The following is a 23,044-nucleotide window of genomic DNA, read 5'->3' on the forward strand; positions in this document are numbered from 1 at the left end:
TCAATAATGTTTATAATTTTCAAACAGATCGATAAACGAATGCCCAAGATAATTCACTAGGCACTTCTCTGTCAACTTATTAAATATTTTTTTGTATTGTTCTCTATCCAATAATGGTCATAGTTTTCAAATAGATCGATAAACGAACGCCCAAGATAATTCACAGCAAATTTTACACAGCGCTCGCACAGGGGATGTTACTACTCCGGGTGCATTGAATGAACTGAAACTTTTTAATTGTCTAAACAGGCAAACAAATAAACATTTATCAGCTAATGTTTTTCTCAGGAAAAATACAAAATTATGCTCTTTTAGATACATGGCTAAAACCCCTGATGTGAAGTTATTGGAGGTACTGAATTTGGTTATGTAATTTTCCGAAATACCTAGCCATGTATTTCGGGGTTTTCCCTTCCCTCTCCCCTTTTCTAAGCAGTTTTTTTTATGTTAAGACCTTAGATAGACTACTTTAACCTTAAAGAATTTTACACATTTGAAATTCAAATGAATACCATATTCTTTTCGTTTATATCGAATACTTCGTGGTAGCAATTGCAGGGAGCGACTCGACCCACCGAAACTAAAAAAATCGAAATTCTATCACAATTAATAAATAAAAAAAGTTGGGTCTTTATGTTGATTCCAAAATATATAAAATTCATTGAGTCTATTATTACCCATCAACAGCTACAAGCCTGAGAAAATTTACTTAATTTTGGAAAAAAAAGGGGAAAACACCCCCAAAAAGTCAAGCAATTTAAATGAAAATCACACCGCCGGAATCGGTATATAAGAGAACCCTATTTTAGAGATTTCCAGCTGCTCTATACAAAAATATGGAATTTTCCATTTTTGGACAGATGAAAGATCACGGATGCGCGCTTGATTTTGTTTTTTCAGGGGTGATCTTTTCGAATCAATGGTCTTATAAGATTGGGAAAGAAGTTATTTGAAAGGAAATTAAGTTCTAGGGCTCTTTTTAAGCGATTTATTGGAGTGCAACTAGCCTCCTCCCAGGCCTTTTTTCCATAATAACGTTCGATCAAAATTTTTATATAGCTGACTCATTCAGCATAGTGAAAGGTCCAATAACTATGCCTCTGAGGATGACATACTTCTTTGAGCTCCCGAGGAAAGGGATGTAAGGTAATAATTTGCCCTTTGTTTAGAAAGCCTATAGCATTTCTGACAAACATAAATGTTTTTGAGAGAATTTTCTGCGGGGGGGGGGATTTCCACGGGGATAATCTTCCGTGGTAAGAAAAATTTCCTGAGGCAACTTTCGAATGGAAATTTTACACGAGGGGGGGGGGCATTACGTGATTCAATTTGACCACTGTTTACATATAGTATTTGCTATTGGGAAATATTCATAACTTAGTCGAGAGGGAACTTTCTATGGAGAGAAATTTTTTAGGGGAAAATTTAGAGGGGATTCACGGCATGATTTGAAAAGCCATCAGAAATTAAATTAAGAAAAAAGGACCAAATGAGAGCAAAGAGAATTTTTCAGGGGGAATTGTCCGAGGTGAATTTTTAACAAGAAGGGACTGGTCCAGGGAGACTCCAAGCAGTGGCGAATTTTCTATGGGGAATTTTCCGCAGAAGGAATTATTTGTAGGGGGAAGAATTTTCTGGGAGTAAAGTAAAATGGGCATAAAACATCGGGATTTTGCGAGTTCAGGGTGCTAGAATAGGTTTGAAAATTAATGTTAAGAAGACTAAGTCACTAAGGCTAGGAATAAGTGAAGATGAAAAGGTGACGTTGGGTAACGAAAAGATTGATCAGGTGGGCAGCTTCACTTACTTTGGTAGTATTATTAGTAAAGACGGTGGGAGTAGTGAAAATGTTAAAAGTAGAATAGCCAAGGCTCAGGGAGTTTTTTCACATTTAAAAAACAGTTTGGAAAAATGGGAAGATAAGTCTACAAAAAAGATTAGAATATTTAAAGGTACAGTGATGACACTGGTCAAATATGGCTCTGAAGCATGGGCGCTCCGAAAAGTGGATAAAGATTCACTAGAAGTTTTCCAGAGAATTGTCTACGGATTGTTCTGGATACCCGGCTGACCAACCGTATTTCGAACAGTAGGTTTAACGAAAAATGTGGTTTAATCCCACTTTCTAGGACTATAATGAAGAAAGGTTGAGATGGCTAGGGCTCGTTCTGCGGATGAAGGATGACAGATTGCCGAAGATTGTCCTTTTCGGCCAACCGTCTAGGGGCAAACGGAAAGCAGGTCGTCCTCGTCTGCGATAGGAGGATGTCATAAAGAAAGATTTAACGGAAATGCAAACTTCTTGGGAGGTTGTAAAGAGGGAGGCTTTGAATATATTGGGATGGAGGATGAGCGTGAGTAGCTGTGTTTGCCTCAGACGGCTTGTTGCTGCGGTGAGTTATTAGTAGTAGTAAAACATCAAAAAATGTGAAAAAAACCATAAACGTCAGGCCCCGGCACGGAAGGCTTGTCCTCTTGGACAAGCCTTCGCATTGATTCTCTTTGTCCTCTTGATAACTACTTCCTCTTTTTGATGTCATGGCGTCAAGACAGGTTCGATACAACCACCCTAAGAACAATATAAATTCTTTCTTAAAGTTGTGACCTTTTTAGACAATTTGTGGCCAGAAATGCCAACAAAATGCCAGCTTTAAGAAAAAACAAATATGTAGCCGATTTCAAAGCAAGCTCACGGCACGACTACGCGACAGGTTTGTATATATTTATTCTCATTATCGCTCATGTTCTAACCGCGAACAAAGTGAGTCTCTACGTGGTGTCATAGCGTCACCATAGGTTCAATACAACCACCCTCGGAAAAACACAAATTCTTCCTTCAAGTTGTGAATTCGTTCTGCAACTCGTTGTCGCATGTCTTGTAACCGTTTATTTCTTGTAACCGCCTCTTTCTTTGTTCTTCACTTTTTTTGACTCGTTGCAATTGTCATTGACGCAAGTATTCTAACTGTATATTTCTTTGTTCTTAATTCTCATTTACCGTTACTTAAGACATTTTTTTACAATACCCATTAACTTAGCTGCTCTTTTGACTTTTATTTACATAATAAACCAAAATAAAAACTATTACAGATATAAATCAATACGCTAGGGAAAAATTTAAATTTTGCTAACGCGTACCGATTAACTACATAAACATTCCTAAAGGTATCCTAGATAAATAATGATAATAAAAAAAAACTACATAAATATTTCTAATATTTCTAATTAAATATTACTAATTAAATAATAATAAAAAAGATAGACAATCACCTTCTTTAAACACCCCAGGGGTAACAACAACCGGCCTAAGACACCTCCATCCACCGCCATCACTTCAACCAGATCCACTCTCCAGCCCTATAACCCACTCCCATCCCTCCCCAAAGCAAAAAAAAAAAAATGTGGGAGTAGGAGTCGCGTTTTTAGTTGTAGTTGTCGTGGTAGCAGGCGAATATTGTCATGTTGATCGATGCCCTGCTGAGCCTTGTTGTTACAAGGCTCATTGTACATTGCAATATTGCCTTGTTGAGCAAATATTGCCTTCCTTATTATTTCCTGAAAGTTCCAAAGTTCCAAGTTCAAAATACATACCTTTCTCAGTAACTTATATTATATGTAAACAATGAACAAAAGGCCCTGAGGACTGTGGGGAGGTCGAGATCCCCAAAGACATAATTACTGGATCTTTCAACAATACTGAAAAAATAGCTCTCTTAAAATTTTGATCTGATTTGTTCTGGGGAATGATATTCTAGGGAGGAGGGTGGTTGCCCTCTATTCCCTTTTGACTCTTAAAAAGGGTATTAGATCTTCCAACTTCAAGTCAAATTAGCTCCATCCAATCCAAGAATTACACAAACACCTTTTCCATAAAAATCTTATACGCTCTGGAGCATAACTTACAACCCTTGCCCCTGGGCTCTGTGGGGTTGAGTCAACCCTAAAGACATGTTTATATGCTTTATAGACTATTGTGAAAAAAAATGGCTATCTATCTCTTACGATCGCATGCAATTGAAGAAAAGAGGGTGTCAAGAGGGGGGGGGGGCTATTTGCCCTACATCACTTTCGACTCTTAAAAGGGAACTAGAACTATATATTTTTAATTAAATGAGCCTCCACTAAAACTCACACAACCACTCCTTCCATAAGACCTTCATATGCCCCCCGGGCGTAACTTACAATCCTTGCCCCAGATTCTGGGGGGTTATGTCAACCCCAAAACGCTTATGTGATCTTTGAACTATTTTTAAACAAATGGCAAGCTCAAAATTTCTTTCAGATACATTTGGAGAAAATACAACGTGTGTGTGTTTGGGCGGGGGGGAGTAGCTGCCCTCCGATCGCTTTGACTCTAAAAAAAGGCACTAGAACTCCTGATTATCAATCAAATGAGCCTCTTCCGAGGTTTATATGACCACCCTTTGTAAAAGAACCTTATATACCCCCAGGGCATAACTTACAACCCTTGCACAGAGAACTGTAGGGTTGTCATCCTTAACGAAATAATTTCCTGACCTTACACTTGCGTTTAACAAAATTACTAACTCAAAAATCTTGATTACATATATTAGGGGAAATGATTTGCGTAGGGAGGGGGGGGGGCTGGTGTACCAACAGGGGCATTTTAAATACCATTAATTTTTTAAAGTTATACAGGGATACGATACTGCGAAGGTGTAGGTGGGGGCGGAGTAGTATTTTTTAGATTTTTTAAGAATATACAAAAGAAATAGCGGAACAGCTAACATACCTAGAATAGGATATACCAGTGGCTTTACTACTACTACTAACAATTCATCACAGCACCAAGCCGCCTGAGGTAAGCACGGCTTCGCACGCTACTCCTCCATCCCAATCTATTAAAAAGCTCCTTCTTTACACCCTCCCAGGAAGTTCTCATTTCCTTAAAATTTTTCTTTATGACATCCTCCCAACCCAACTGAGAACGACCTACTTTCCGTTAGCTCTAGACGGTTGGCCGAAAAGGACAATCTTCGGCAATCTGTCATCTTTTATCCGCAGAACGTGCTCTAGCCACCTCAACCTTTCTTTCATTATAGCCCTAGAAAGCGGGATTGAACCACACGAAAGCGGGATTGAACCACACTTTTCGTACAGCCTGCCATTTGAAATACGGTCAGTCAGACGGGTACCCAGAACAATCCGTAGGCAATTCCTGTGGAAAACATATAGCAAATCTTTATCCACTTTTCGGAGCGCCTATGCTTCAGAGTCATATTTGACAACTGTCATCACTATAGCTTCCAATATTTTAATCTTAGTTTGAAGACTTAGCTTCCTATTCTTCCAAACTTTTTTAATTGTGAAAAAAATACCCTGAGCCTTGGCTATTATAGTTTTAACATCGTCACTGCACCCACCGTCTTTACTAATAATTAATAAAAAAAAAACTCCACCAAATAATGTTTTCAAAAAAATGTAAAGAAATCCATTAAACCAAAAATGAACAAAAATAGAATCAAATAATCTACCGAGCATACAACTCCCACATTTCAGCATCAATAAATAAATGAAACCCAAAACGAACAGAAATTTCAATAAATAATAGACTCAAACTCAAAAGGAGCAGAAATTAACATGTGTAGGGTTCAATATATATATATATATATATATATATATATATATATATATATATATATATATATATATATATATATATATATATATATATATATATATATATATATATATATATATATATATATATATATATATATATATATATATATATATATATGTATATATAAATATATATATGTCACCATGAATATCCGATATTCACGAATGTCGACATTCACTGGTGAATGTCCGAAATACCGTTTTTCTCCTTGGATTTAGTCATTGTTGCCAGTCAACTTTTTCAGTTTAATGCGAGGTTTGATGATGACAGGTTAGGTTAGGTTTGGTTGGGCTTGGTTGGATCACATACAAGTGCATCTCTTGACAAATTAAAAAAAAAATTTCTTTGTTGCAAAAAACTGAAAAATGAATCAAGATATAGAGATTTAGCAGAAAGGCTGCATACATACTAAAACGCAAGTACCAAGCAAAGACAAAAAAAAAATTAACAGTAACTTCAAAAGAAACTTTCTATCTTAAAGAATTAAAATAAAAACTTTTACGAAATTCAAAGCAAACCTGGGACGGGCAATCGTTATCCGTTTCCTTTTCACATTTTAAATTCAAAGCTGTAATCCCAGGGGAGGTACATGATGAACCATTTATTGAAAATCTTGGCAAAACTGACACCATTTAAAATTCAATCTTGGTACACTCATACACACACAATGAATTCACAAACACCTCTGGACCACCGGTTTTTCCAGGGCTACGCAGGCGAAGAGCTGCAGACCATAAGAAAAGACCCTTTTCCAGATACTGTTTTTCTAAGAGCCGTTTAACTACCCATGTTTCTAAAACCAAAAGACCGGGCTTGTTCCATCAGAAAAAAAAACAAAATGAATCAATCTGATATAAACTTGAATATATATATATATATATATATGGTGTATATATTAAGAATGATGAAATATTTACAAAAGTGTGACGTCAGATTAAAAAGGGAAAGCAGTACCTCCCTTTCAAAATGAGAAAGAACAAAAAAACTTGTAAATACTTTTGAAGGGGGCTAAAACATTCTGTGTGGTCACTCGGTGGGGGGATGTCAATTTGTCAAACTGCAAAATAGGGTACTCTTATCATCTTTTGAAGCGTAAAAATAACAAAAATAAAATTATATGTGTTTATTATTATTATACGATGTGAGTTATTGTATGATTATGATATGATTTTATTAGGGCATAGATATATAAGCTTAAAGACAAATTACTTATTGTAGTTACTCTTTTTACCTAAGATCAAATAGCCTACATTTTATAAAAAAATGACTCAAGCAGCAAATATAGACTTAATATAAAAAAACGACAAGGGAAGGGCTTAGCTTTAGATTAAAGCTTACCTTTAATCTCTATTCAAATTAAGAAACCTTTACCAGAGAACTTCTGTGCAGAACCTCTAGACTGATTGGCGATATTTCTTGCGGCTTTTAATTAAAAAAAATAGTTTATCCTTCAAAAGTAAAGAACTGCATTAAGCCAAAGCCAAGCATAATTAAAATATCAAACTTTAAACGAAGAAAAATCAAGAGCTTTACAGGGTTTACAGGGTTTACAGCTTTACAGGGTTAAAGCTAAAAGAGCTTTACAGGGTTTGAGAGACTCAGTTGCCTAATTCCGTGTGGTTTGTCTTTACTGAGTGCTCATTAAAAAAAAAATTTTTGTGATAAATCAGTAGTTTGTGTATTTTTTAAAAGAGCTTTAAGGGGTTTGAGAGACTCAGTTGCCGGATTCCGTGTGTTTTTTCTTTACTTAGTGCTCATTAAAAACGAAATTTTTGTGTTAAATCAGTAGTTTTTGTATCTTTTAAAAGAGCTTTAAAGGGTTTGAGAGACTCAGTTGCCTAATTATGTGTGGTTTTTCTTTACTTAGTGCTCATTAAAAATGTAATTTTTGTGTTAAATCAGTAGTTTTTGTATCTTTTAAAAGAGCTTTAAGGGGGTTGAGAGACTCAGTTGCCTAATTCCGTGTGGTTTTTCTTTACTTAGTGCTCATTAAAAACGAAATTTTTGTGTTAACTAAGTAGTTTTTGTATCTTTTAAAAGAGCTTTACGGGGATTGAGAGACTCAGTTGCCGGATTCCGTGTGATTGTTCTTTACTTAGTGCTCATTAAAAACGAAATTATTGTGTTAAATCAGTAGTTTTTGTATCTTTTAAAAGAGCTTTACGGGGTTTGAGAGACTCAGTTGCCTAATTCCTTGTGGTTTTTCTTTACTTAGTGCTCATTAAAAACGAAATTTTGTGTTAAATAAGTAGTGTTTGTATCTTTTAAAAGAGCTTTAAGGGGTTTGAGAGACTCAGTTGCCTAATTACGTGTGGTTTTTCTTTACTTAGTGCTCATTAAAAACGAAATTTTTTGTGTTAAATCAGTAGTTTTTGTATCTTTTAAAAGAGCTTTACGGGGATTGAGAGACTCAGTTGCCGTATTCCGTATGATTTTTCTTTACTTAGTGCTCATTAAAAACGAAATTTTTGTGTTAAATCAGTAGTTTTTGTATCTTTTAAAAGAGCTTTAAGGGGTTTGAGAGACTCAGTTGCCTAATTCCGTGTGATTGTTCTTTACTTAGTGCTCATTAAAAACGAAATTTTTGTTTTAAATAAGTAGTTTTTGTATCTTTTAAAAGAGCTTTAAGGGGTTTGAGAGACTCAGTTGCCTAATTCCGTGTGGTTTTTCTTTAATTAGTGCTCATTAAAAACGAAATTTTTGTGTTAAATAAGTAGTTTTTGTATCTTTTAAAAGAGCTTTACGGGGATTGAGAGACTCAGTTGCCGGATTCCGTGTAATTGTTCTTTACTTAGTGCTCTTTAAAAACGGAATTTTTGTGTTAAATAAGTAGTTTTTGTATCTTTTAAAAGATACAACAAATGACCACCAAGTAAAGAAAAACCACACGGAATCAGGCAACTGAGTCTCTCAAACCCAAAATTCTAAGTAAGCAACAAACTCTTTCTTGAAGTTACCTCATGGATACACAATGCAGAAATTTCATTTAAGAAATTATCAAAAAATTGTAAGTAAGTAGCAAATTCTTTCTTGAATTCGCCACCTGGGTAAAAAAAAAACACATTTCATTCAAGAAATTACTACTAAATTCTAAGTAAGTAAAAAACTCTTTCTTGAAGTTACCTCATGGATACACAATGCAGAAATTTCATTTAAGAAATTATGAAACAAAAAAATTATAAGCAAGTAACAAACTCTTTCATGAAGTCACCTCGTGGATACACAATGCATAAATTTCATTAAAGAAATTATGAAAAAATTGTAAGGAAGTAGTGAATTCTTTCTTGAATTCACCTGCTGGATAAACAAAAAGACATTTCGTTCAAGAAATTATGACAAAATTCCAAGTAAGTAACAAACTCATTATTGTTTTCACGACTTAGACACACGATGTACAAATTTAATTCAAGAAATTTTGAAAAAATTCTCAGTAAGTAACAATTTCTTTCTTGAAGTCAACTCTTGGATACATAATACGGAAATTTCATTCAATAAATTATGAAAAAATTGTAAGCAAGTAACAAACTCTTTCCTGAAGTCACCTCTTGGATACACAATGCAGAAACTTCATTTAAGAAATTATCAAAAATTGTAAGTAGGTAGCAAATTCTTTCTTGAATTCGCCTCTTAGATAAACCAAAAAAAGTCATTTCGTTCAAGAAATTATGACAAAATTCCAAGTAAGTAACAAACTCATTATTGTTGTCACGACTTAGATACACGATATAGAAATTTAATTCAAGAAATTATGAAAAAATTCTCAGTAAGTAACAATTTCTTTCTTGAAGTCAACTCTTGGATACACAATACAGAAATTTCATACAATAAATTATGAAAAAATTGTAAGCAAGTAACAAACTCTTTCCTGAAGTCACCTCTTGGATACACAATGCAGAAACTGCATTTAAGAAATTATCAAAAATTGTAAGTAAGTAGCAAATTCTTTCTTGAATTCGCCTCTTGGATAAACAAAAAAAAAGTCATTTCATTCAAGAAATTATGACAAAATTCTAAATAAGTAATAAATCCTTTCTTGAAGTTACTTATTGTATACACAACTAATGAGCTTCATTTAAGACATTATAAAAAATTTTAAATATTTATCAAATTTTGTCTAGAATTTGACTACTGAATAAGTAAAAAATGCATTTCATTCAAGATATTATGAAAAAAGTTAATGCAAGAAAAAAAATAATTCCACAGTCATCCTCCTGAATGAAAAATACAGATATTTCATTTAATAGATTACTAAAACGTTGTAAGCAGGTAACAAACTCTTTCTTGAATACACCTCGTGGATACACAATGCAGAAATTTCATTAAAGAAATTATGAGAAAATTGTAAGTAAGTAGAAAATTTTTTTTGAATTCACCTGCTGGATAAACAAAAAGATATTTCGTTCAAGAAATTATGAGAAAATTCCAAGTAAGTAACAAACTCTTTATTGTTTTCACGACTTAGATATACGATTTATAAATTTAATTCAAGAAATTATAAAAAAAGGAAAGTAAGTAACAAACTCTTTATTGATTTCACCTCTTGGATACAAAAAAAGACATTTCATTCAAGAAATTATGACAAAATTCTAAGTAAGTAAAAAACTCATTCTTGAATTCGCCGTTTACATGCACAATACAGAAATTTCATTTTATGGGACCTCTACACGTGATTAAACACGTTTTGAAACTACATGCTATTTGCTTGCCTTTCCTTGGCACCTTTCCAAACGAGCGGGGATTCCCCACTGGTTCCTACACATTGCAAAAAAGTGACCAGCACGAAAACTCAACGTTTTCAACCAGACTGGTTTTTGACACGACACACAAACAGAGTCATAGTGAGAGAGATATCCAAAAGTTGGGTTAATCTAGGTTCACTTAGAGTGGCGCGCCACTCTAAGTGAACCTAGATTAACCCAACTTTTTGGATATCTCTCTTGGTTTATCCAGCAGGTGAATTCAAGAATGAATTTGCTACTTACTTACAATTTTTTCATAATTTCTTTAATGAAATTTCTGCATTGTGTATCCACGAGATGACTTCATGAAAGAGTTTGTTAATTGCTTACAATTTTTTTTTCATAATTTCTTAAATGAAATTTTTTCTGCATTGTGTATCCATGAGGTAACTTCAAGAAAGAGTTTGTTACTTACTTAGAATTTTGTCGTAATTTCTTGAATGAAATGCCTTTTTTATTTACCCAGGTGGTGAATTCAAGAAAGAATTTGCTACTTAATTACAATTTTTTGATAATTTCTTAAATGAAATTTCTGCATTGTGTATCCATGAGGTAAATTCAAGAAAGAGTTTGTTGCTTACTTAGAATTTGGGGTTTGAGAGACTCAGTTGCCTGATTCCGTGTGGTTTTTCTTTACTTGGTGGTCATTTGTTGTATCTTTTAAAAGATACAAAAACTACTTATTTAACACAAAAATTTCGTTTTTAATGAGCACTAAGTAAAGAAAAATCATACGGAATCCGGAAACTGAGTCTCTCAATCCCCGTAAAGCTCTTTTAAAAGATACAAAAACTACTTATTTAACAAAAAAATTTCGTTTTTAATGAGCACTAAGTAAAGAAAAACCACACGGAATTAGGCAACTGAGTCTCTCAAACCCCTTAAAGCTCTTTTAAAAGATACAAAAACTACTGATTTAACACAAAAATTTTGTTTTTAATGAGCACTAAGTAAAGAACAATCACACGGACTTAGGCAACTGAGTCTCTCAAACCCCTTAAAGCTCTTTTAAAAGATACAAAAACTACTGATTTAACACAAAAATTTCGTTTTTAATGAGCACTAAGTAAAGAACAATCATACGGAATCCGGCAACTGAGTCTCTCAATCCCCGTAAAGCTCTTTTAAAAGATACAAAAACTACTTATTTAACACAAAAATTTCTTATATATATATTATCTTCGTATGAAAAATTGCTAGTGGGCTTTCACCTAATAACGTGCTTCAAACTGTTTTTGTATCAACCCAAAGTTGTGCTAAATAATAAAACAAGACACTTCTATTTGATTCTTAAGAAATTGCAAGTATCTTGTTATGTGACTAAGGAAAATTAATGTAGTCAAGGATGTAAATATAAGAAATTTTTGTACTTAAACGACTACTAGAAGAAGGAGAAACATCGAAAAAGAGATGGTGTTCTAATGATCTTTGAGCTTTCACGATGTCCTATGTTACTAATTACAAAATAGAGAATTCTAATCAGAGGAATTGCCAGACTGCTTTTTTGTTGGGTCTAGCTCATTCTGGCTTGATAGGCAGTGGCGTAATTTTGTCAAAATCCGGGGACTGGGGGGGGGGTGTAACTGTTGAGCCAATTTTACCAAATCAAGTGAAAATGACAGTGAAAACTGAAAAATGAGTCATATATTACCATATAGACAAAGATATACTAAAGAAAACTGGCCTGTTTCTCTGGATTTTTAAATTATGCAGGTTAACTTAATTTTTTGCAGAAACTAAATTTCAGCCGGGGGAGGGGATGCAAACTGAGGTCTGGAGGGGGCCGTTACTCCTTTAAGTTCTATTCGTTTGCTTAGCAACTATTCAAGATAGAGATATAGTCCCCAAGCTGGTAATTTCTATCGGTTATTTTTTTCTTCAGTTTTTTTTTTCAATTTAAAATAAAACCATAAATTATAAAAAAAAGGGGATAAAGCTAATTAGGGATGGATTCTTCTTTCAAAACAGATTAGCGGCCTAAAATTTAATTAGGTGCTTATTTAACATAGAAAAATGTCTGAAGTAGAACCAGGGTATTCGTCAAAGATTGTAGCGTTACAACGGAATATCGCTTTACTTCAAGCATCCAAATTCTTGATTTTGTTTTCAGTGATTTACATACTTTACTTAACAACTCATCCTTAAGCATGCCTGCAGACGTTTGGAGACTCTCCTCTCCCCAAAAACTGGTCCAAAGCCCTTCCCCTTTCCCCTGGTAAAAATTGGGTTCTAAAAATAATGTATTTCATTAATTTTATCTGATATGCTATTAGCACTGTTGACATATATTATTCTTTGTCACAATTAAGGCAACAGTGTTAACTAAGTGAAAAACGACTAAGCAAAGTCTCCTATCTGTATTATTTTTTCCCTCGACTCACAATGTTGAGTGGATGGTCGTTGAAACCTGGAGAATAATTCGATAAAACGTATTTAAGTTATAGAGCCCTTCTTAAGGGCCGAGACCGATCGGATGGCTACCTGCCATCCGTCGAACGTTTCTTTCGTCCTCACAGCTTCGCGCACATCAAATTCAAATTTTGATTTTACTTTAGCCATTTTAATCCGACCGGCCGAAGTTTCCAAAAGATGGCCTTCCCGGAATGACGTGATAAGAGGCGCTCCTATGGTAAGGGTCTCAAATTATATGGATTGGCCTTTTCTTCATAGATGCATTGTAGTAAAATATTAAACCTTACTGAAATCAAAGCCATGCAACGCTTTTATATCTATATAATTTGAGGACAAAAATTAGTCCTGTGGCTCCATTGACACCCTCTTCACTCTCCTAAATTTGCATATACAGTTTTTTTTACCTTTTTTAATCATGGTCATTAGAAGATTATTCAGATAATGTGAATAAATGATTGAATGTTTATCATAAAGATTGCAGTATGACTGCCCCAAATCAAAAGACGCTAAGCACATTCTTCACGCTTGGTGTTTTAACCAAATCTGGTATTTAAGAGGTATTCTTGATAGTACAAGTAGTCGTTGGCGGCCAACTGTAGGCCTTTCACATATTTTTATCTCTTCTATAGGCTAGAGTGTAATTTGTTCTTTGCTGAAATAGTTATATGCTTTGAAAATCGTTTTGAAAAAAAAAATGCTAAATGCTAATCAAATTTCTTGGAGAGAAGCAAACCATTTCTTATAACAAATATATTTATAACATTTAGTTTAATTTCAGTATTTTGGAAATACGTTTATTTTTGCTACTATATTGTCCTTGAAATTTCGTTCCATTTGAAATTAAAAAGAAACGGGTGCTTACATAAATCTTTTAAAACGGTCAATTGACAATCTTTAAAGCAATTTATTTTGTTTTAATTACAGAACATAACTAACCGGGGTGGGGAGGTTGCGTGTGATGGCGTGGGAGCCCGATTGTTATTTGTTGTAATTTCGTTCGTTTTAACTCGTTTTTTGTGGGGGGGAGGGGAGTTCTTCTTAGTTTTTATTTATCCACTCATAGTATTTCCAGTCGGTTTTATATGACTTCATTTCTAAGAGTTTAAAGATTTTATTATATCTCTTCTTGGACTTTTTTTTCACTAAGATTGATATTCCTAATTCTGGTCTTGAGTTGCTATAAAATGTCCTGGTACTCTCCATGACCTGTAAGTTTTATAGGCCTATCCGTATCGCAGGTCAATAAAGATTTAGTTTAAAATAGAAAATAAAAGAAAAGAAAAAGGTGCCATTCAACGGAAAAGAGTGTTGCATGATCTATGTAAAGGTATGAGTTAAAACGAATCGAAAGCTCCATATGGATGAACTTACATAAGGATTCAGACTTTTTCTTCTATTTGTTTGTGAAAGCTTAATGGTAAAGTTCTCTACTTTCGCCGTAAGTTCTGCATCGATAGAGGCCAGTTTAGAAATAGAAAAATGAGGAGTTATTTCTTGGCTTAAAAATCTGACTCGCAGCGAAAGATTAAAGTGGTATTCCACTTACCTGTGGTAGGTGTTTTCATATCATCTCCCAGTGAAAAATTTGTTAGAATCATGAGAAGCAGAAGTATCATCAAACGTTAGCATTTGAACCACACATCCCCAGGTCTCGAAAGATGCTCCAAGACATCTGAAAATAATAGAAAAAGACAATGTGTGACGGGGGGCTGATTTGAAATTGATCTTGTGCGCAATGAATTGAGGCTGGCTTGGGCACAAAATGCCGGTGTTAAATTAACTCCCTCCAGCGTCCACAATTAAAGAAAGAGCCCTGGGGTTTGGTAACAAATTTTTGGAAGAGGATTTTAATTTGCTGGTAAATCGTTTTGAAAAGTGTCTTAAGTTTAACTGAGATTACGTGTAATTTTAGTTTGATCCGAGCTTCCAAATACATGTAATATAAAATGTTTCCTTCATGCATGTGTTTCAAATGTTCAAAAATGGCTCAAATGCTTGAATACAAAATGTTTTCTTCCATAACATAATTTTTTTAAATGTTCTATTCCGAAACATAAGTTAATCTCAGAACAGCTCTCGTCAAATCAAATGTTAGAACTAGCATAGTTTCACAAAGAACATGTTCCAGTTTCAAATGCCCATCAATGGATTTCGGGTCAATGACAAAAAGCGTATTTAAATCGTGTGTTATCTTACATACCTTTTTTTTGTCGTTTCAGGGATATAAAATTTACTATACAACAAATCCTCACTTGCCGATGACTGATTGGGATTCACAGTGTGTAGATTCGACAACACTGACAACGATACCAGATCTTACTCCTCATACCATTTACACAATCAGGGTACAGGCATTTACGAACATTGGCCCTGGACCCTTTTCAGCTCCTGTACAGGTCAAAACTCAGCAAGGGGGTAAGAATGTATCTGTTTAACTTTTTGCATTTTTTTTAATTTTTTTTTATTTACTCTTCGAATACTGTTATCTCTTTGGCTAAGTAATTATTGGCTAATGATTATCTTTTTGGCTATTTAGTTTTTTCTTGTGTTGAAGCAAACTTAATTACAACTATCGTTAGGTTTATTTTATGTATCCTGTCTTGCTAATAGTGTTTTTGTCATTTTAAGTTTATTTTAAATCACATATGCTTTGTTTCATTCTGTTTCCAATTATCTACACGGTTATTTCTCTCTTCTTTTCCCCACATTTGCGGAAAGATGAATTCGGCTTTAGATCTACGAAAGGCGTTATGTGACATATCAGTCAAAAGTGAATTATATATCCATTCCACTAAAATTGGGCACGCTCGATTGATTGGTTTGATCAGAATGTGAGTATGCCCTTTCGTTATCAAGATATTCTTATTTTTATAATCCACTCAAAACGCGTTATAACGAAATTTCGACCACTTTTGGAGACCAAAAAGCGTTAAGTACGCGGCTCTTCCACAGTCATGAAGATTGTCACATAAGGTGCTCCATGAGATGGCCAGGAAGACACGATTGGGGCTCGAGGGAGATATGGAGGCATACTTTCCAAAATATTTTGTGCTTCTCCTAAATATTTTGGAAAATGTTGCTTAACGTCTTTTGTATTTCACAGACGAATTGGCTGATTTATGTGATAGTTCTTTTTGGATTCTCATTTAGTTTGGGGTTCTTTTATACCTTATGTAAACCTAATTTATTTTAATATATTTACTATATTTTAATATATTTATCATCTAATATGTTTTAAGTTTATTTCCTGTTGTATCGTTTACTTAAGTTAGGTATTTTTCTATGTCCAAGGCAGAAAATTTGAAAATTTTAAAGTATGTTTCTGTTCACCAGCAGAAATATTTGCTAAAAACAATAGATAAAAATTGCCAATAGAAAAGGTAACTCTGCTAAAATTTACGTAGTTTATTTCCAGTACAAAAGAAAATTCAACGTAGAGAAAGATGTAAATGTGTTTAATAAATGCCGTTGTTCTGCTATTATACTGTTTTTTTACTTTTTTTACGCACATTTTTTGAACCTTTATATTTTTTTTCATGAATGAATTCCAATTACTTCTAGCAGGAATTCCCTGTACTAACCTTATCCACTAATAAAAATACAAGAAGAAAAAAAGAGTTATTCATGATTTTTTGTTTTCTTGTTCAAAGTGGATTAAACCACAAGATAGATCAAGGATTTAAGTTTTTGGCTATATAAATTTAAGTTTTGTACTTTTTATTCCAATTTTAATAATTTGCAGGGGGTTCAGATTTTTTTTTTCAAAATTCTACAGAATTTTCTCTCTTAATTAAAAATACTGTTGATTTGGACCTAAAATAAAAATATTGTTTAAATATATTGCTAGGTGAGAAAGATTTGTCCCCAATATTTTTTTTAATTATTTTTAAAATTCCTCCTACCGGGGACTGGGTTTCGCTCTTTAATAGTGTGCAGCTATGGCTACAGTCGTTATTTTTTTCATCGCGTTTGTTTTTTTTTGGTTCTTTTTTTCTTTTTTTTAGGGAATGGAGCTAGAAAGTGTCCAATTTTCCAGAATATCCTCAATTTCTTTAACTATCATTGGTACTATCCCCTTTTTTGAAATTTGAATTCTTAATTCATCTTCTTCTTCTTAGAACAGATGCCTTGGGATTCTGCATTTAGACCTTTTATCCCACTAAATATGGGGATATATTCTACCAAGTCACCATGATGCATTTCATTAGGATTAAACTTCTGCTTATTTGTCTTGATTGACCAGTTTGATTTAAAAATTGCCTTAAAGGTTACGTGGTAGTTTAAGGTCCACTTAGACGTTCTTTTTTTGTTGTAGTACCCTCTCAGCCTCTGAGTTTACGAGCCATAGATGTTACAGCTACTTCTGTTTCCCTTGAGTGGACCAAGCCCATTCACACAGGATATAATATTATCAGCTATGATCTCTACTGGAATGATACTTCAGTCAACGTATGTTAATTATTTATTCTATTTTACTTTTTTCTTCATTTGAGATTAAACTCATACTCTATGACGTGTAAGTATGTCTTGAGTGTTGGTCAGTGTAGTCAGTAGAAGGTTTTAGCTGCCGTCGAGCCTCCCCTCTCCTCGGAAAATTTTTTGAGATAAATTTATACATAATGATTAATTGTATACTTCCACTATAGTTGGATATATTACTACTACTACTACTAAAAACTAACTACAGCACCAAGCCAGCCAAGGCCAACACATATATGCATGCTCCTCCTCCATTGCTGCTCCTTGCTCCTCCTCCTCCTTCAGAGTGGGCACTCGCCCTTGGTGCAGAAATTTTTGGGGTGCAAAAGGTAACATAGATAATACGATTACGTATGTGAATGTGTCTGTATGTGTGTGATCTGATACTTGTGTTTGACTGAGAGATTTTGAAAAAATGAAAAATCTAACATTTATGAAGAAAATAAGTTTCTCAAACACAATTTAACACCACAGATTTGTAGATACTCTATAAAAAGTACGCTTAGGCCATTATACTTAATTATTTATTTTTTATTTTTGTTTTTTGGTGACTGAATTTGACTCCTCGACTGGTGGTCTTGCTGAATTATATTTATACCTTTTCGACGGCCACGGAAAGAGTCAATAACAGGAAAATTTTAACAATAACAAATACAGTCAATAACAAAACAATAACAATAATACAGTCAATAATTAAAACAATAACAAAAACAGTCAATAACAGGAAGAAGAAACAATAACAGGAAAACAGTCAATAACAGGAAAATTTTATTCAAAATTTAGGGTACATTAAGAACGACAAGTTCACTCAATTGGTTGAGTTCTTAGACATTTTGTCCTTGTTGGCATTTTCAAACCTATAAAAGCCTTTGCTACATCGTTATTCGTATTGACTCTGTACCCTTCTAGAAATACAAAGTAGGCCTAGTTTTCCATGTTTTCGATTTCACCAGTTTTAAGATATATCCATGTGTCATTTTTTTATTATTTGCAATTTTGGGATTCATTGTACGCGTATAATATATAGAATAATATTATCAGCTATGGGCTCTACTGGAAGGATACAAAGTTGATGATTTATTCTATTTATTTTTTTTCGTGGTAGTAGCGGTAGCTGCCACCTAGTAAGGGATCTTCATAAAAGACTGCATAAAAATTACGCTTTGGCAATTGTAATTAATTTTTTTTTTTTTTGTGAAAAATTTTACGAATAAATGTATTCGTTTGAGATTATCTATAGTGAAAGACTGAAAAACAGGACCAGAGACTAAGTTGACCGGAAACGAAACTTAAGGCAAAAACGGATAGAAAAAGCTGCACCATCTAGCAATAACCAGTAAAATCAAGGAGTTGAATATGAAAACGTAGCGTTTAAACATTGATTTTATTTTCTTTTTATATTTACACTAGGATGAAAATATATATCCCTATTGTCCTAAATTATGTAGATTCGTTTCACACTTCATATTTCACCTTAAACTACTCTTATCCATAAAACAGGAACAGGAACAATGGTGTCCATTCACAAAATCACTTTTATCATGATTTCAATACAACTGTTTTTATTGAAAGGAGCAATGCAGAATTCTTAGACCCTAGACAGTCCTGCTGCGTTGAAGCTGCTTCCCGAGCCCAACATCCATATTCAGTCGCAGTCTATATGACGGGTATAAAATCAGAGACAATTCAAAAGGAAAATGAATGGATTAATGACTTCTAATTTAAAGCTAATTCATTTAGATGCAGATAATTTTTTTTTAACTTAGAACGTACTAAGTAAGAGGGTAACTTATTAGGATAATAAGAATAACTTAAGAGGGTAACGTATTAGGTAACTTAGAACGAGTAAGAAGGAGGTAAAGTGAAGGGAGTTTTGTCATATTTGTCGTATTTTTTCTACGAAAACAATAAACTTCCGCTGAAAGAAATTTTTCCGCTGAAAAATTTTTTTTTCCAGCGGAAATACAAACCAAAAATATTTTTCAAAATCTAGGTACGGAAAAAATATTTTAGGGCTGGGGCAGGAAAATGCCCTCCCTCTCCAATTAAAACGCCCCTTCAATAGGGCTCATGAAGCAAATTTGTTTCTATATTAAAAAAACAAGAGAGCTCCTTTTTTATGCAGTAAGAACATATGTCTGTTTTTATTTTTATTTCTTTATAACACAGAACTACCATAAACGTTGATACAATAATTAAATTAAATATAATAATTAACTAATTAAAATTAAAGATGACCACAAATTATTCTGTATATATGAGAGCTAGTTCACGTTTTACTCGCTAATTTTTAGCTTTTAGTTTATGAATCAAGAACTACGCCAATTGAAAAGAAATAAAAAATATTTCTTACATTGTCTCAAGACTCAAAGAACTGATTGATGTGTATTCGCTTTAAACATTGTAAGTTTCAGTGGAAACATTTTAAAAGACAATCAGCTGCACGGTTGTGACACTCAGATATCCTTTCAATATAACATTATAAAACCTTAGCTTAGAGAGAAGGGGGTGAAGGAGGGGCATAACCTTCAAATATAGAATAATTTCTGTTCGTTTTAAGCTTTAAGGTCACTCTTTACTTTTTTTTTCATTTAATATCAGTAAGGCTAAAGTTGTACATACATTACAAACTTTACAATCGCGACTTCAAGTAAGGAGTTACTGTTCCGATACTGGTCAATATATTTGAATTTGGGGGGTTAGTCAATAAGCCTAGTATTGGGGCTACTGAGAAGGAAACATTAGGAATACATTTTTTACTTTACAATATGTGGATTAAATGTAGTTTTGAAAGTGCTTTCGCTGTAATTTTCCTGTCCCCTAGTGTGCAAATTTATAGCCAAAATTTATATTCCCCATCTTTTCCTTTCCTTGATTTCTTCAGTGGTAATTCTTTTTACACGGGTTGAAATTTTTAAACGGGTTTTTACACGAGTCTTCAGCGGTGATTCTTTCAGCGGTGACGAGTACACCGGTTGAATAAGAGTGACGCATGGCAAAATCTCGTTGAATTTTATAATTTGGGCTATGTATTTGCACACGCGGGGGGGGGGGGATAAATGGGCTCGGGCGCCCCTTAAAAATTTTTTAATTAAAAGTTCTATTCGGCTTGTGGAGTAAGAAATATTTTATTAACATTTTTCCTTCTCAATAGTCCCAGCTCTAGACTTATGCTGCAGTAGGTTATTTTTAATGTTGAAGTGAAGAGCGACAAAATGGTTGAGGTAACAGTTACCTCTCTGGGCTATGGTGTCATTTCTATCAGAGCTCTCAGGGCTTACTTTCTCTCTTATCCATTTCACTAAATCTTAAAATATCCTAATGGAGTACCTTGCAACAGCGTAGTGGTTACAACCGTGCCTGGATACTGCTAGGGCTGAGGTTTGATCCCGGCTGTTGCGAGGAATGAGTATAATTTAATAAATATTTTTTTAATTAAATTAATTTTTTTTATTTTTTATAATTTTAATATATTTATAATTTCTATGTCTCATTAAAAAAAAAAAAAAAAAAAAAAAACTTTGGCCCTTTAAAATACAGTGTTCGGCTTTTTTTTTAAATTCAAATATTGGGTGGTTGAAGGCAAAAACCCATGGCTAAATGTATAAATTGCCAAGAAAGATAGTGGTGGTTGAGAGGCAAATCTTGCTTAAGTCCTTTTTAGGATTGTATAAAAATGATGTCATTTCACTTGTTGATAGATAAGTCTATCATCCATCGTTCCATACGTCACTCCTAGGTCAGGACTAAGGGATGAAAGATCGGATTGATTTTTGACGCGTGCCAGATAAACTACTGGACTTGCATGCAAAAAGGGGGACTGAATTTGCTTGAACTCATAGGCGAACAAGTGACCTAAGCCTAATGGGCTTGGCCACTTGTCTTTTTTTTTGCTTTTTGGGTAAAACATTGCAACATACTACTTTAAATCGCATAGTTTTTTCTGACAAAATGTGTAAAAAGTAAGGCAAAAAGTTATTTTATAACTTACTATATTTATTTGTATAGTTTATTTTGTTTTATATATTTAGTTCTCAGTGAAATGTAATATAATGAGAGAAATGTTTTGGCTTTTCTTAAATCTTAGATATCGAGTGAGGAAACCGAACGAAAAATTGTTAATAGGTGAAGAAGTAAATAAACTAATAAAAGCATTGGATATTAATTTTATTAGTTGAAGATATAAACAATAGAAACCTTTATTGCTAAAACTGAATTATAATCTCAAATTAAAAAAAAAAGAAAAAAAAGATGAACGGAAATTCAATGACGTTGATCTTGTAAGTGTCTAGTTTCAACATTACGAGCTTCCGTATTCAATGATAATGGATGTGTCTGTTTTTCAGGAGAAGGGGCATAGGACTCTTGCCGTAATCGAATCTTATAAGTTAGACAAACTGCAGCCCAATACCCTTTATCATATATGGCTAGCTGCCAAGTCCCGTCGTGGCGAAGGAGCATACACATTTCCAATAGCAATAAAGACTGACCAGTATAGTAAGTAGTTGTTGGTAAGAGTTTGGTTAGGCTTTGACCCTTTGCAGTGGTAGACATAATGTCGTTTGACGGACGCATATTTTTATCAGCACCGGCCTACTTTAATCATTTCACTGCACCTATTTAATGTACTGCACCGGAGGCATGATTCCTCACCAGCTAAATCTACTGCACCAAAAACTTTTAAGGAAAAAAAAAACGTTATACAAAATGTGATTTAGGCTATTTTATGCTTTATGTATCTTACTATTGACTTTCGTTTTCTTTCAGTTATTAATATTAATAATTAATTCATTTTCTTATTATTTTTCTTTTCTCTAGTGCACCAGGAAAGATTTGTATGCTTTTTTGGAAAGGATTGATTTAATCTATGTTTATTCCAACTGTGTTCACTCCATGTCTTTCAGCTTCTGATACTTTTATTTTATTGTTATCTCTATTTTTGTTTCATCTATATATTAAGGTATTCTCTAAATTGTTTATTTAAAAATAATTTTTCTGTTTTCGCTTTTTTTTGGATTTTCTTTTTTATCTATCATTTTCTTGTTTAATATTATTTTTATTTGCAAATTTGTATCTTTTTTATTTCATAAAATTTTTAGTCATTTTGGATTTTCCTTTTGTTTTTGGTGTTTTGAGTTTAGCACTTAAACAATAATTTTCCTCTATCTAATATTGTTTTTAATTTACGTTCCTGGAGTTATTTCTCTATTTGAGTTGAAATCAGAAAATATTTTATGTATCTTTTACTTTATTCCAAACCAAAGTTATCTAACCCGACTTTTGCTCTTTTTCTTTTCGGTATTGTCTTTATTTTCCGTATATTTTAATATTTCCTTTATGTCTTTATTTTGTCTTTGTTATTTTGAGGCTTTTTGTTTTGATTTTATCCTGAATCAACTACATTAATTTTGCCCTCATTTCTTCCTATTTCTTTCCAGTATCCTTAGATCTCGATAAATTATTTTTGTTTTTCATTGGTTACATCTTTTATTTTTTTTATTTTCGTATTTTTAAATTCTATTCCATAGTACCAGAAGCACCTCCAGAGAACGTTCGAGCTGAAGCAGTGGACTCACAAAAGATTAGAGTGACATGGGAGCCTCCCCCAGAAGATCAGCAAAATGGCATCATTTCTGGTTATCGTCTTCATTATGTCGAAAACTCTAAATCAGACAACTCAGCTTCTATAGTAAGTATACTTCTATACTTCTATTTTTAAATATATATTTAATAAAATATAAAATGTATAAAAATATATTATACATGTTTA

The 23,044-nt window shown here is 33.4% G+C and overlaps 1 protein-coding gene across 1 annotated transcript in view; it reads left to right on the plus strand.

The window, feature by feature from the left end:
- Positions 1–319: 319 nt before the first annotated feature.
- LOC148938742 (tyrosine-protein phosphatase Lar-like) overlaps positions 320–23,044 on the plus strand; it is a 31,239-nt gene continuing 8,514 nt past the window's right edge. Inside the window, exons 1-5 of the mRNA XM_089107570.1 lie at positions 320–352; positions 15,015–15,210; positions 17,111–17,244; positions 21,621–21,771; positions 22,803–22,963. Of these exons, the coding sequence (XP_088963696.1) occupies positions 320–352; positions 15,015–15,210; positions 17,111–17,244; positions 21,621–21,771; positions 22,803–22,963 (675 nt within the window). The remainder of the gene's footprint in view (positions 353–15,014; positions 15,211–17,110; positions 17,245–21,620; positions 21,772–22,802; positions 22,964–23,044) is intronic.

The sequence above is a fragment of the Artemia sp. Qi Xiang Cuo genome, unplaced genomic scaffold (assembly GCF_049724085.1).
Source record: "Artemia sp. Qi Xiang Cuo unplaced genomic scaffold, ASM4972408v1 HiC_scaffold_2985, whole genome shotgun sequence".
NCBI lineage: Eukaryota > Metazoa > Arthropoda > Branchiopoda > Anostraca > Artemiidae > Artemia > Artemia sp. Qi Xiang Cuo.